Source organism: Pongo abelii, chromosome 11 (genome assembly GCF_028885655.2).
Source record: "Pongo abelii isolate AG06213 chromosome 11, NHGRI_mPonAbe1-v2.0_pri, whole genome shotgun sequence".
Lineage (NCBI taxonomy): Eukaryota > Metazoa > Chordata > Mammalia > Primates > Hominidae > Pongo > Pongo abelii.
The window spans coordinates 28013611-28026012 of NC_071996.2; the positions used below are offsets into that span (position 1 = coordinate 28013611).

Here is a 12402-nt window from a genome sequence, read left to right on the forward strand (position 1 = left end):
TGTTTATCTTTTCGCAAAACAACTTTTTGTTTCATTGATCTTTTGTATTTTTTTTGTTTCAATTTCCTTTATTTCTGCTCTGATCTTTATTATTATTTCTTTTCTTCTACTAATTTTGGGTTTAGTTGGCTCTTGCTTTTCTAGTTCCTTAAGATGCATTATTAGGCTGTTTATCTGAAATTGTTCTACTTTTGTGATGTAGGTGCTTATTGCTATAAACTTTCCTCAGTACTGCTTTTGCTGTATCCATAGATTTTAGTGTGTTTTGTTTCCATTTTCATTTGTTTCAAGAAATTAAAAAATTTCCTTACTTCTTCATTGACCCACTGGTCATTTGGAAGTATATTGTTTGATTTCCATGTGTTTGTATAGTTTCCAAAGTTTCTCTTGTTATTGATTTCTAGTTTTATTCCATGTGGTCAGAGAAGATACTGGAAATGATTTTTTTTTTTGAATGTTCAGACTTGTTTTGTGACCTAACATATGGTCTCCTTGAGAATAATCTGTGTGCTGAGGACAAGAATGTGTGTTCTGCTGCCACTAGATAAAATGTTCTATTAGGTCCATTGGTCTACACTGATTAAATCCAATTTTTTGAGTTAATTTTTCTGGATTATCTATCCTCTGCTGAATGTGGGGTGAATTTTCCAGCTACAATTATACTGAGGTGTATCTCTCTGTAGCTCTGATAATATTTGCTCTACATATCTGGGTGCTCCAGTTTTAGGTACATATATTATTTGTAATGTTATATCCTCTTGCTCAATTGACCATTTATCAATATATAATGACCTTCTTTGTCTCTCTTTTTACGGTTTTTGTCTCAAAATCAATTTTATCTAATATAAATAACCTGCTCTTTTTTGGTTTCCATTTGCATGGAATATCTTTTTCCATCCCTTTATTTTCAGTCTTTATGGGGTCTTCATAGGTAAAATGTGGCATCTTGTAGGCAGCTGATCATTGGGGGCTTTTTTTTTTTTTTTAAATCCATTTAGCCACTCTGTGTTTTGATTGGAGAGTTTAGTTTATTTACATTCAATATTATTATTGATAAGTAAGGATTTACTATTGCCATTTTGATCTGTTTTCTGGTTGTTTTGTGGTCTTCTCTTCCTTCTTGCCTGCCTTTTTGTGAAGGGTGCTTTTCTCTGATGGTATGTTTAAATTTCTTGCTTTTTATTTCTTTGTGTATCTGTTGTAGGCTTTTTTATTTGCGGTTACCATGAGGTTTGCAAATACCATCTTGTAACGTGTTATTTTAAACTGATGACAACACTGATAGCAAAAAAAAAAAAAAAAAAAATTAACAAGCAAAGAGAAAACTAATAAAAACTCTATACTTTAACTTCAAACCGCCACCCCCACCCCCAGCTTTTTAACTTCTTGTTGTTTCTATTTATGGCTTATTATATTATGTCTAGAAAAGTTGTTGTAGTTATATTTTTGATAGTCTTTTAGCCTTCCTACTCAAGATATGAGTAGTTTATACACAACAATTTCAGTGTTATAATATACCATATTTGTTAGTGTAGATACCATTACCAGTGAGTTGTGTACTGTCAGATGATTATCTTATTGCTCATTAACATCTTTTCCTTTCAGATTGAAGAACTCCCTTCAGCATTTCTTATAAGACAGGTCTGGTGAAATCCCTCAGCTTTTGTTTGTCTGGGAAAGTATTTCTCCTTCATGTTTGAAGGGTATCTTCAAACAAGGATATACTATTTTAGGATAAAAATTTTTACTTCACTTTAAATATGTCATGCCACTCTCTCCTGGCCTGTAAGGTGTCTGCTGAAAAGTCTGCTTCCAGACTTACTGAAGCACCCTTATATGTTTGTTTCTTTTCTCTTGCTGCTTTTAGGATTCTTTAACATTGACATTTCCCTCGTATGTTATTTGTTTCTTTTATCTTGCTGTTTTTAGGATTCTTTAACACAGACATTTGGGAGTTTGATTATTCAATATCTTGAGGTAGTCCTATTTGGGTTAAGTCTGCTTGGCGTTCTATATCCTTCTTGTACTTGAATATTGATATCTTTCTCTAGGTTTGGGACATTCTCTGTTATTATCCCTTTGAATAAACTTTCTACCACATCTCTTTACCTCTTCTTTAAGGCCAATAACTCTTCGATTTGTCCTTTTGAAGCTATACTCTAGATCTTCTAGGAGTGCTTCATTTTTTTCTTGTCTCCTCTGACTACATTTTCAAACAGTCTGTCTTCAAGCTCACTAATTCTTTCTTCTGTTTGATCAATTCTGTGGCTGAGAGACTCTGATGCATTCTTCATTACATCAATTGAATTTTTCAGCTCTAGGATTCCTGCTGATTTTTTAAAATTATTTCAGTCTGTTTGTTAAATTTATCTGATAGGATTCTGAATTCCTTTTCTGTGTTACCTTGAATTTCACTGAGTTTCCTCAAAACAGCTATTTGAATTATCTGCCTGAAAGGTCACATATCTCTCTCTGTCAATCTGGGATTGGTCACTGGTGCCTTATTTAGTTTGTTTGGTGAGGTCATGTTTTCTTGGATGATCTTGGATCCTTGTTTATGTCTGGGCATTAAAGAGTTGGGTATTTATTGTAATCTCTGCAGTCTGGGCTTGTTTGTACCCGTCTGTCTTGAGAAGGCGTTCTAGTTATTCAAAGGGAACTGAATGTTGTGATATAAGTTTTTGGTCACTCCAGCCATATCTGCATTAGGGGGAACCTCATGCCCAGTAAGGCTGTGACTCTTGCAGGCTTGTTAAGATACAGCCTTGGTGGTCTTGGGTAAGATCCGGGAGAATTCCCTGGATTACCTGGCAGAGTCTCTTGTTCTCTTCCCTCACTTTCTCCCATAGTCTCTCTCTTCTCGGTGAGCGGCATGCAGTTGGGGGAGGAATGACACAAGCACCCCTGTGGCTCCCCACTGACACTGTGCTGAGTCAGACCTGAAGCCAGTGCAGTACTGGGTCTCACCCGAGGTATGTGGTGACTATTGTTTGGCCAACACTGATGTTTATTCAAGGCCCAAATGTTCTTCCGTCAGCAAGTGGTGAATCCAGCCAGACTTGTGCTTTTCTCTGTAAGACTGCAGGTTCTCTTCTGGCTCAGGGCTGGTTCAGAAATGCTGTCTAAGGAGCTAGCGCCTGGAGTTGGGAACTGTAGGAATCTACTCAGTACTTTATTTTACCGTGACTGAGCTGTTACCCAAGTTGCAAGACAAAGTTCTTTTTATTCTTCCCTCTCCTTTCCTCAAGCAGAAGGTGTCTCTCCCATGGCCACCACAGCTGAAAATGCCCTGGGTCACACCTGAAGCCAGCATGGTACCAGGTCTTGCCCAAGGCCTATGGCAAGTACTGCCTGGAAACCACTGACCCAAGGATTCTTTTGTCAGCAGGTGATAGATCCTGCCAGGACTGGATACTTTCCCTCAAGACGGCAGGTTCCCTTCTGGCCCACGGTATGTCTAGAAATGTCATTGGGAGGTGGGGCCTGAAATGGAGGCTTTAGGACTCTGCTTGGTGCTTTATTTTACTGTGGCTACACTGGTATCCAAGCTACAAGACAAAGTCTTCTTTACTCTTCCCTCCCTCACCTTTCCTCAAGTGGAAGAAGTCTCTCCCAGAGCTGTAAGCTCCACTGCCTGGGACTGGGAGAGGGTGATGCAAGCACTCCTTTGGCTCCTCCAGCTAGTATCTCTCTAGGTCATGTGTATCCCAGGTCCACTGGCTCTGAGCCCAGCACAGTACCAGGATGTGCCCAGGAATTGTAGTCTTTGTGGCCTAGACTATCTTTCAAATTTATTTAGGACCTTACAGCACTTTAGCCCACAGCAGTGGGCTAGCTGGAACTCAGGTTCCAATTGCTGGGATGGATGATTCTTCTCTGGCTAGGGCTGCTCTAAATGCAGCCTCTGTGGGCACCAGCGAAATTGTGCCCTGTGTTGCTTTCCATTCTGACAGACAGACCAACAGACACTGAGTTCCAATACAAAGTGCCATAGTCACTGTGCTCTCCCTCCCCCAAGCACAGATTCTCTCTCAGCGCCACCCTCCTCCATAGGGGAGGGGTGGCATCAGCCATTCAAGACTGTCTTTCCTACCCTCTTCAGTGCCTCTTTCCTTGGTATAATGTTAAAACCAGGTACTATGATGGTTCACCTGATTTCTGGTTCTTATGAAGGTGCTTTCTTGTATGGAGAGCTATTTAATTTGGTGTTCCTGCAAGGGGGATGATCACTGGAGGGTTATATTTGGCCATCTTGCTCCATCCCCTCCTTCCTTCTATTCTTGTCTGGCATAGAGTAAACCCTCACAAAATATTGTTATTCTTCCTAGCTATATGATCCCCCAAATGTTCTTTGATGGCACTCTGTCCTTCACCTAAAGTGCTCCTTAACTCTCCTATCCTGAACCTACACTCCTTCTCATCTTTTCAAGGCTTCAAAACTAATGCAGCAGACTCTCTGCCTCAGAGGATCAGTTATATCATAGCGAGATATGCAGGACATTTTACAAAGGAAACAAGTAGCTGTTCAATAGATTTCCATGAACTCTGAGCACAGCCAACAATCGCCGCCCCCCACTCCTCCCTACCCCCAAGTTTTACCAGACTTCATTCTTTAGGGTCATTCCAGTCCTCCACTAAATTTCCATTAGTTATTAATCATTTAAAGCTTTTATCTAAAGTTTGCAATTTATCCTTCTGTCTCTGGCCCTGCATTCCCCTACTTTACAGAGCTATATTTAAAAACTGACACCATGAAAGCAAACAGACAAGTGGGATAGAATACTGAAAAGTCAAGAAAATGGAAAGCTATTTCTAAGAAAAAATATATTAGAAAGAAAGGGGGAAAAAAAGGCTTGGATCCAGAAAGACAGTTTTAATAATAACAGTGCAAGACAGAAGAAAATCACTTTCTACTCTATACTGGTCTCTAAAGAAATTCCAGTTAGTTATCCAAGAATGGAAGAACACTGTGAGTCAGCCGTTCTCCTTTCCTCTTTAAAACAAAAACAAAATTCATCTTGGTCATGTTATTAGTTGTCTACATGTAGAGAAAAAAGGCCATTTCCAGATCATTACCTAAAATCAACTCTTCCATTTAGTGGGGCCATCTGGTAGCTGATATGATTAATTCTAAAATTTCCATCTCATTCAATTTATTTTAGCTCTTTATGTAAGTTACTTAACATAGAAATAAGAAAATCATAGTCAAACTATAAATTGAAGCTAGATTGGTGTAACCGGTATGTATCCCCCACCCCACAACAAAAAAAATTCAAAGGGGACAGGGGAGAGAAAGGAATGATAGATGAAGTTAAAGCATCTGAAATTCTATTCTCTTTCTTGTTTATACCACAGAGCAGCTCTCTTTAAAACAAATCCTTCTATAATTTCAAAAGGCTTCAGCAAGTCTTCCAACTAGACTGGGTGAATCAAACGTTTAACGCTCATCTTGACTGTGTTGTTTTTTTTTTTTTAAATCATGAAATCAACTTACAATTCATTTTGCTGTGCAAGTTTCCCCCTTCCCTCCTAAAGATCTACATATTTCACCCTTTAAAATGAGAAAACAAGTTTATAAGAACTCAGCACAGACAGATTTCCCAGCTAAAGAAAAAAGAAAGTACTGTCTTTGGAAAGAAAATATTTCTGGGAGCTTTGGAGGAGATGTGTAACAGGTGTATACCCAGGGGAAATCTGAATACCTGGCTGTTTATGTTAACATCGATGTTGGATCGAGGGGACAGCAAAGGACTGTTCTCCATCTCAAGCTGTTTGAGCTTCTCTGAGGTGTCTTTTAATGCTGAAAAGAAAAAAAAAAAAAGGCAAAATAACCCCTCAGTCTGCCAGGCTGTCACAGCTAGCTGTGTGAGGGTATGGTTTTGTCTTGTCTTCTCAACATCAGTTATCATCAACTAAAAGTAATAAACACAAAATAAATATATTTTCTTTCCATAACCAGCTATCTGTCCATTAATTTGACTAAGAGTTAATCCTAAGTAGAAACACCACCCTATATCTGCAGCACTCCTAAAAAGCAAGTAGATGTGAAATCTCCATAGCATGTGTGGTTAAGAAGGTTTACCTAGCCAAGAGACTCAAAAGGCACAGAACACTTGTGACATGATCCTTTTCTTTCATAATCACAACCCAGGCTCATGTCTAACCTCAACACTTTGCCATCTTTGTTGCTTGGCCCTGACTACTGCCTAAAACTAAATTTATGTGGAACAAACTGATGAAGAATATATATTTATTCATTCACTGATTCAACATATTATATATTGGTACCATCAGGTGTGACGCAAGACAAGCATTTTGTCTTCATAATGTTCTTCCTCGTGACAAAATACATTACAAAGTCCTCTAACCACTGAAAAGATAATACATTAAACAAACACAATTCATCTTTAAATGAAGACTTTTAAAATTAACTGTCCTGAAATAATCATATTTGGCAGAGATTAATTTGATGTGCGCATAAAATTTTACACTGTCACTTGACAAAAAATGTTGAATGCCTAATAATTTCTATATAATCAGAAAGAAGAAAAGAGGAGAAAACTTTGAAATCATATCCTCTGGGTCGAAGGGATCTTCTAAAAGTGGCCATCAATTAACTGAGTGGAGGCCCTGGCTACACATTAAGAATCAGCTGGAGAGCTTTCAAGAAACACTCATTCCCAGGGCTCACACAAGAATAATTATAACAAAATCTTTTGAGGTAGGATTCTGGCACTGGTAGTTTTTAAAACTCTCCAGGTGATTTTAAGTACAACCAAAGCTGAGAACCAGTAATTCAACACTGGTCTTCTCAAAATCTTCCCTATCCATTTACTTAATTGCCATCTCCTGGTTTTCTTATGCTTCAAGTTACTCCATCCTGAATACTTTTTTTGTTGTTGTTAAACCTTTTTCTGCTACATTTTTTTGTCCAAGGAACATCCTGCCATGCAGCACAAGCTATTTTGGTTACCATTTGTAACTATTTACCTATGTGAATCAGGATTTTGACATTACAACCAAAATAAAATACACAATTGGATATCAAGACTGATGACCTTAAACTCTTAACATAAAAATGTTCTAATTATTCTCACTGATTGATTTTGAGCAAATGTTATAAGTCTGAATGGAGTAGGTCATATGAATTAAACTCCCACACTATGCAAGAATTTCCTCTGCCACAACCTCGACAACATTCAAGCTCCACTTTAATACCTTCTGTAATGAGGTGCTCACTAACTCTTAGGAACCTTTTTTTTTTTTTTTTTTTTGAGATGGAGTCTCACTCTTGCCCAGGCTGGAGTGCAGTGGTGTGATCTCAGCTCACTGCAACCTCTGCCTCTTGGGTTCAAGTGATTCTCCTGCCTCAGCCTCCTAAGTAGCTGGGATTACAGGCGCCTGCCACCATGGCCGGCTAATTTTTGTACTTTTAGTAGAGACCAGGTTTTGCCATGTTGGCCAGGCTGGTCTCGAACTCCTGATCTCAGGTGATCCACCTGCCTTGGCCTCCCCAAGTGCTGGGATTACAGGTGTGAGCCACTGTGCTTGGCCAGGAACCTATTTCTATTATACAGCATAAACAGTTAAAAAACTTCCCCTTACTGATCTACAATCTATTTCCCCATACTTGCAAATTGCTCATCCAAGGTTCACCAATAAAATGCCATAAAACTAATTCTTTGATATATCAGATTGCCAAATATTTGGAGAGTTATATTTCATTTGATCTTTTTTAAGCATCCCTAGTCTATGTAAATCCTAAGCTAATATATTTTGCAAAAAGTATGTACTCAATAAGGGATACTAATACAACACTATTACAGCACTGAAAAAAATAAACTTTGTGAATTAGTGTAATGGATATCAAATGGAATGTAAATAAAATCAATACTGCCATCTCTATAAAGGAGACTATTTTTATTTTTAACCCTGGAAATACTCTGCATTAAGATAGTCGTGGTTCTGGCTGAATCTAAATCCTGATGGCTTTGCTATGGTCTCAATTCTTTCTAGAAACAAAAAGAAAATTTCTTTTTTTAATTTTAATTTAACTTAATTTTTTCTTTTTTTTTTTGAGACAGAGTCTTGCTCTGTGGCCCAGGCTGGAGCTCAGTGGTACAATCTCAGCTCACTGCAACCTCTGCCTCCCAGGTTCAAGCGATTCTCATGTCTCAGCCTCCTGAGTAGCTGGGATTGCAGACATGTGCCACCACATCCAGCCTAATTTTAATTTTAGATTCAGGGAGTACATGCGCAGGTTTGTTATAAGGGTATATTACGTGGTGTCATGGTTTCGGCTTCTACTGATCTCATCTCCCAGAAAGTGAACACAGCACCCAATAGGAAGTTTTTCAGCCCTTTCCCACTCCATCCCTCCTTTAGGAATCCCCAGTGTCTACTGTTCCCATCTTTATGTCCCTGTGTAGCTTCCACATATAAGTGAGAACGAGAGCAAGCATTGCTAACAAGAAGTGGAGTCCAGGGCAAGGCTGTCAAAACTGGACTATTTGAAATAAATTACTACAGAGAAAGTACATAAGAAATAGTAATGGGGGATATTTTCTTAATCTAATAACAGACTACTACCTTAAAAAATCAAATTACTTTGAAATTACCAATGTAATAAGTGAAATTCTTATTTCTCTGATCTGAGACTAACAAGCACAATTTAAACATGTTAGATGTCAAAAAAAAAACCATGATGTACCAGAACATTTGTTTGTAGTGATTTCTTAGGAAATAAACAAATTTTTAGCACCACTTATCAGTAATACTTCAACATGTTCTATTAATCAGAAGCACTGTGTGACTTTTCACTAACATTTATTTCTAAATTACTAAATACTATTGTTGTATTCTACAGTCTCAGAGACAACAGCATACTTAGGGCAATTTTCTGAGTTGTTTAATGATGGTGGCTAATTTTAGCCTCCAATAGAAATCAAATTGTCAAGAGCCAAATAAATACAAGCTGCTTTAAAATGAACACGCATTACAGTCAGATTCAACCGGAAACTGCTGTTTATAAACAAGTTATGCTTTCATATCAAACTAAACTCACAAATACATAGACATTTTCAATGAGAGATTTACTGTCTCCTTTTAACCTTCAAAAATGTGTGTGTGTGTGTGTGTTTTAAAGCATCATTCTTTCTGTGTTATTTCTTTTTGTGGGCCTAAGCAATAATAATCCTCATTAATAACAAAATACTTTCTAAGAGCTAATGGGATGTTCAAACATTCATTCAATCCTATGCCCTAGAAAATGTTTCCATTCTAGAAAAAAAGCAAAAAGCAAGTTTGAAGACTCTTAAATGTTTAATGTCTTATAAATGACACACATGTTTAATGACCTCAATTATGTTATCTTAAATATTTCAGTGTTCCCTTAAGTCAAAAAGGCAAGAGGGCATAACTCTTCTGACTTAAATTTAAAAGTTGAACTAGGACAAAAAATATTATTGGAGAAGCTGATTTAAATATCTTATTTCAAAGGAAGATAAAAAGGTATTACTGACGTATAATGGAACATTTACTTACTCTCATATTCAACTTCAGGTTCCCCTAATCCAGGAAGCCTGGTGGCTACATTAACGTCATTCGGTGCTCGGGATGTTTCCATAGTGTCAGATGCCCCAATTACATCACCAATCGTTGTTTCCAATAAGTCTGGGCTATTCAGCAAATCAATATTCAGAGGAATGCTGCAATGGAAATAGAAAATTTACTTAGACCAAGAAATTTAACATGAAAAAATTGAAACACTACTCACCCTCTGTATCTGCAAGTTCCACCACATCTGTGAATTCAAGCAACCATGAATCAAAAATAAAACAAAAATTAAAATTTAAAAAACATAAAAAAATATAGTTTAACAACTATTTACATAGCATTTATATTGTATTAGGTTTTCTATGTAATCTACAGATGATTTAAAGTATATGGGAAGACACATGTAGGTTACACGCAAACACGACACCATTTCATATAAGGCACTTGGGTATCTGTGGATTTTGGTATCTCAGGGAGGTCCTGAAATCTATCCTCCATGTATACTGAGAGACTATACTAACAAGGTCTTTGTTGGAAAAAGATTCATGGAAAAGTTTTTATCTCAAATGGTTTTATTCATTTCTCACAACCCTTTGAGTAGACTTCTCCTCCCAGCCAAAATGGAGTGAAAGGGACTGGTTTGCCCTCCCAGCTGAAAACCTAAGGGAGAAAAATAACCTTAATAAGTAAGGTTAAATAAATAACCTAAATAAATAAGTTCCACAAAGTTGCAGAATACAAGATCAATATAAGAAAAATCAATTGTATATCTATACATGAACAATGAGTAAACTCATGAGGAAACTGAAGTTATGTAGACAATTTCATTCACAGTAACATCAAAAGGGATAGAAACTTAGGAATAAATTTAATAAAGGATATGTAGGACTTGTACACTGAAAATCACTTATAAAGGAGATCTAAATAAATAGACTTTTAATGTTCACAGATTGGAACACTTAATATTCAAGATGGCTTCTCCCCAAACTGATGTGTAAATTCAATGTATTCACTATCAAAATCCCAGCAGGATTTTTTTTTGTAGAATTGACCAGCCAATCCTAAGATTTATGAAAGCCAAAGCAGCTAGAATAGCCAAAACAATTTCAAAAATGAATGTACACTATTGAATTTGAAAACTTACTAGAAAGCCACAGTAATCAAGACAGGCTGATATTGGCACAAAGACAGGCATGTAAATCAACAGCAGAATTGAGAGGCTATATTATGGAATATAAGGAACTTTTGACAATATAAGGCTTTTTGACAAAATAAATCAGGAGAAAAGACAGACTTTTTAACAAATGGTACTAGGACAACCAGATATCCACATGCAAAAATATTAATTTAGACCCTATCTCACACTATACATAAAAATTGAATCAAAATGGATAAGCGACCTAAGTGTTAAGAGTAAACACTGTAAAACTTTAGAACAAATATAGAAGAAAAAAATCTTTGTGACTTTGGGTGGGTAAAGTATTCTTAGATATGATACCAGAATATCCATAAAAGAAAAACTGAAGATGAACTTCATTACAACTAAAAATGTTTCAGTGTCAAAGAACCATTATGAAAATGAAATGCCACAAATTGGGGGGAAATTTTTGCAAATCATGTATCTGGTAAGGGGCTAGTTATCCAAAGCATACAAGGAACTCTCTGTATATATATTAGTATAAGTTAATATAGTATACATATATTACTTACTATATTAAGTTGTAGTTAAGTTAGGATGAGGTGATACTACAGTAGGGTGGGCAGCTAATCTGCTATGACTGATATTCTTCTAAAATGGGGAAACTTGGACACAGATACACATAGGGAGAATGCTATGTGAAGACGAAGGCAGATATCAGGGTGATGCATCTACAAACCAAGAAACACCAAAGACTGCCAGCAAACCACCAGAAGCTAGGACAGAGGCACAGAATAGAGTCTTTCTCAGAGTCCTCAAAGGAAGCAACCCTGCCAACACCTTGCTCTTCGACTTCTAACATCTTCCTGAGACAAAGTTCAGTTTGTGGTACCTTGTAACAGTAGTCCTAGCAAACCAATACATCTCATATTCTAAAGACCTGCACAGGACTAAAGGAGAGCCTTAGAGCAGCACATCAGACCATAAAAGAAAAGACAAAAAAATCCCAAAAGGCATTCCATGAGGGAATTCAAAGGACTAAAAAGAACTGTGACTTTTCTCCTTCCTTCCCCAGGAGAATGGGGCATTGTAAAATCACATCAGGTAAATGGAGGCTCTAAAAGAACCTGTGAAAGTGGAGAAAGGCATCTTACTCTGTGGTGGGGGATTACTGAGCGGCAGAAACTACCAGGCGTATGTCAGGTGTGGGTGGCACAGGGAGTGTTCTTAGGAAGATTCAACATATGAATCTGCACATTTGGGAGCATATGTAAATATATTTCCCATGAGTTAAATGCCTCCCTTAGCAACGAGAGGTCCAAACTCAGTAAGTTGACTGGAGCCAACTTTACCAAGGGAGGAAAAAGGCCAGCAGTTGGACAAGCGGCGTTTCCACTGTTTGGCAGGGCAAGAATGCATAGACTCCCTAGAGGACGAGTTTGGAACAAGCTGCACAACAAAATGCATAATTACAGAAATAGATAATAACATGCTGAAAAAATCCATGAGTCTATGCTGACAACAAATTATTTCTTTTCAAGGTGGGAGAAAAAAGGAAAGTTGTTCTTTACAGAAGAAAACCAACTTCTCTCTATAGATGACAGAACATCACCATATTATAAATATCAAGTTAATAATGGATACAGGCAAAAATTATCAATGAATGCTAAAACTACAGGGTAAAAGACTGTTAGGGAATAAGAAATCCA

The 12402-nt window shown here is 37.2% G+C and overlaps 1 protein-coding gene across 4 annotated transcripts in view; it reads right to left on the minus strand.

Moving 5' to 3' along the window:
• EPB41L5 (erythrocyte membrane protein band 4.1 like 5) overlaps nucleotides 1-12402 on the minus strand; it is a 181006-nt gene that overhangs the window by 50974 nt on the left and 117630 nt on the right. For all 4 annotated transcript variants that reach the window (XM_063712728.1, XM_024243166.3, XM_024243164.3 and 1 more), the window contains 2 exons: nucleotides 9544-9707; nucleotides 5703-5800 (listed from right to left, as the gene is read on the minus strand). In XM_063712728.1, coding sequence (XP_063568798.1) covers nucleotides 5703-5800; nucleotides 9544-9707 — 262 coding nt within the window. The remainder of the gene's footprint in view (nucleotides 1-5702; nucleotides 5801-9543; nucleotides 9708-12402) is intronic.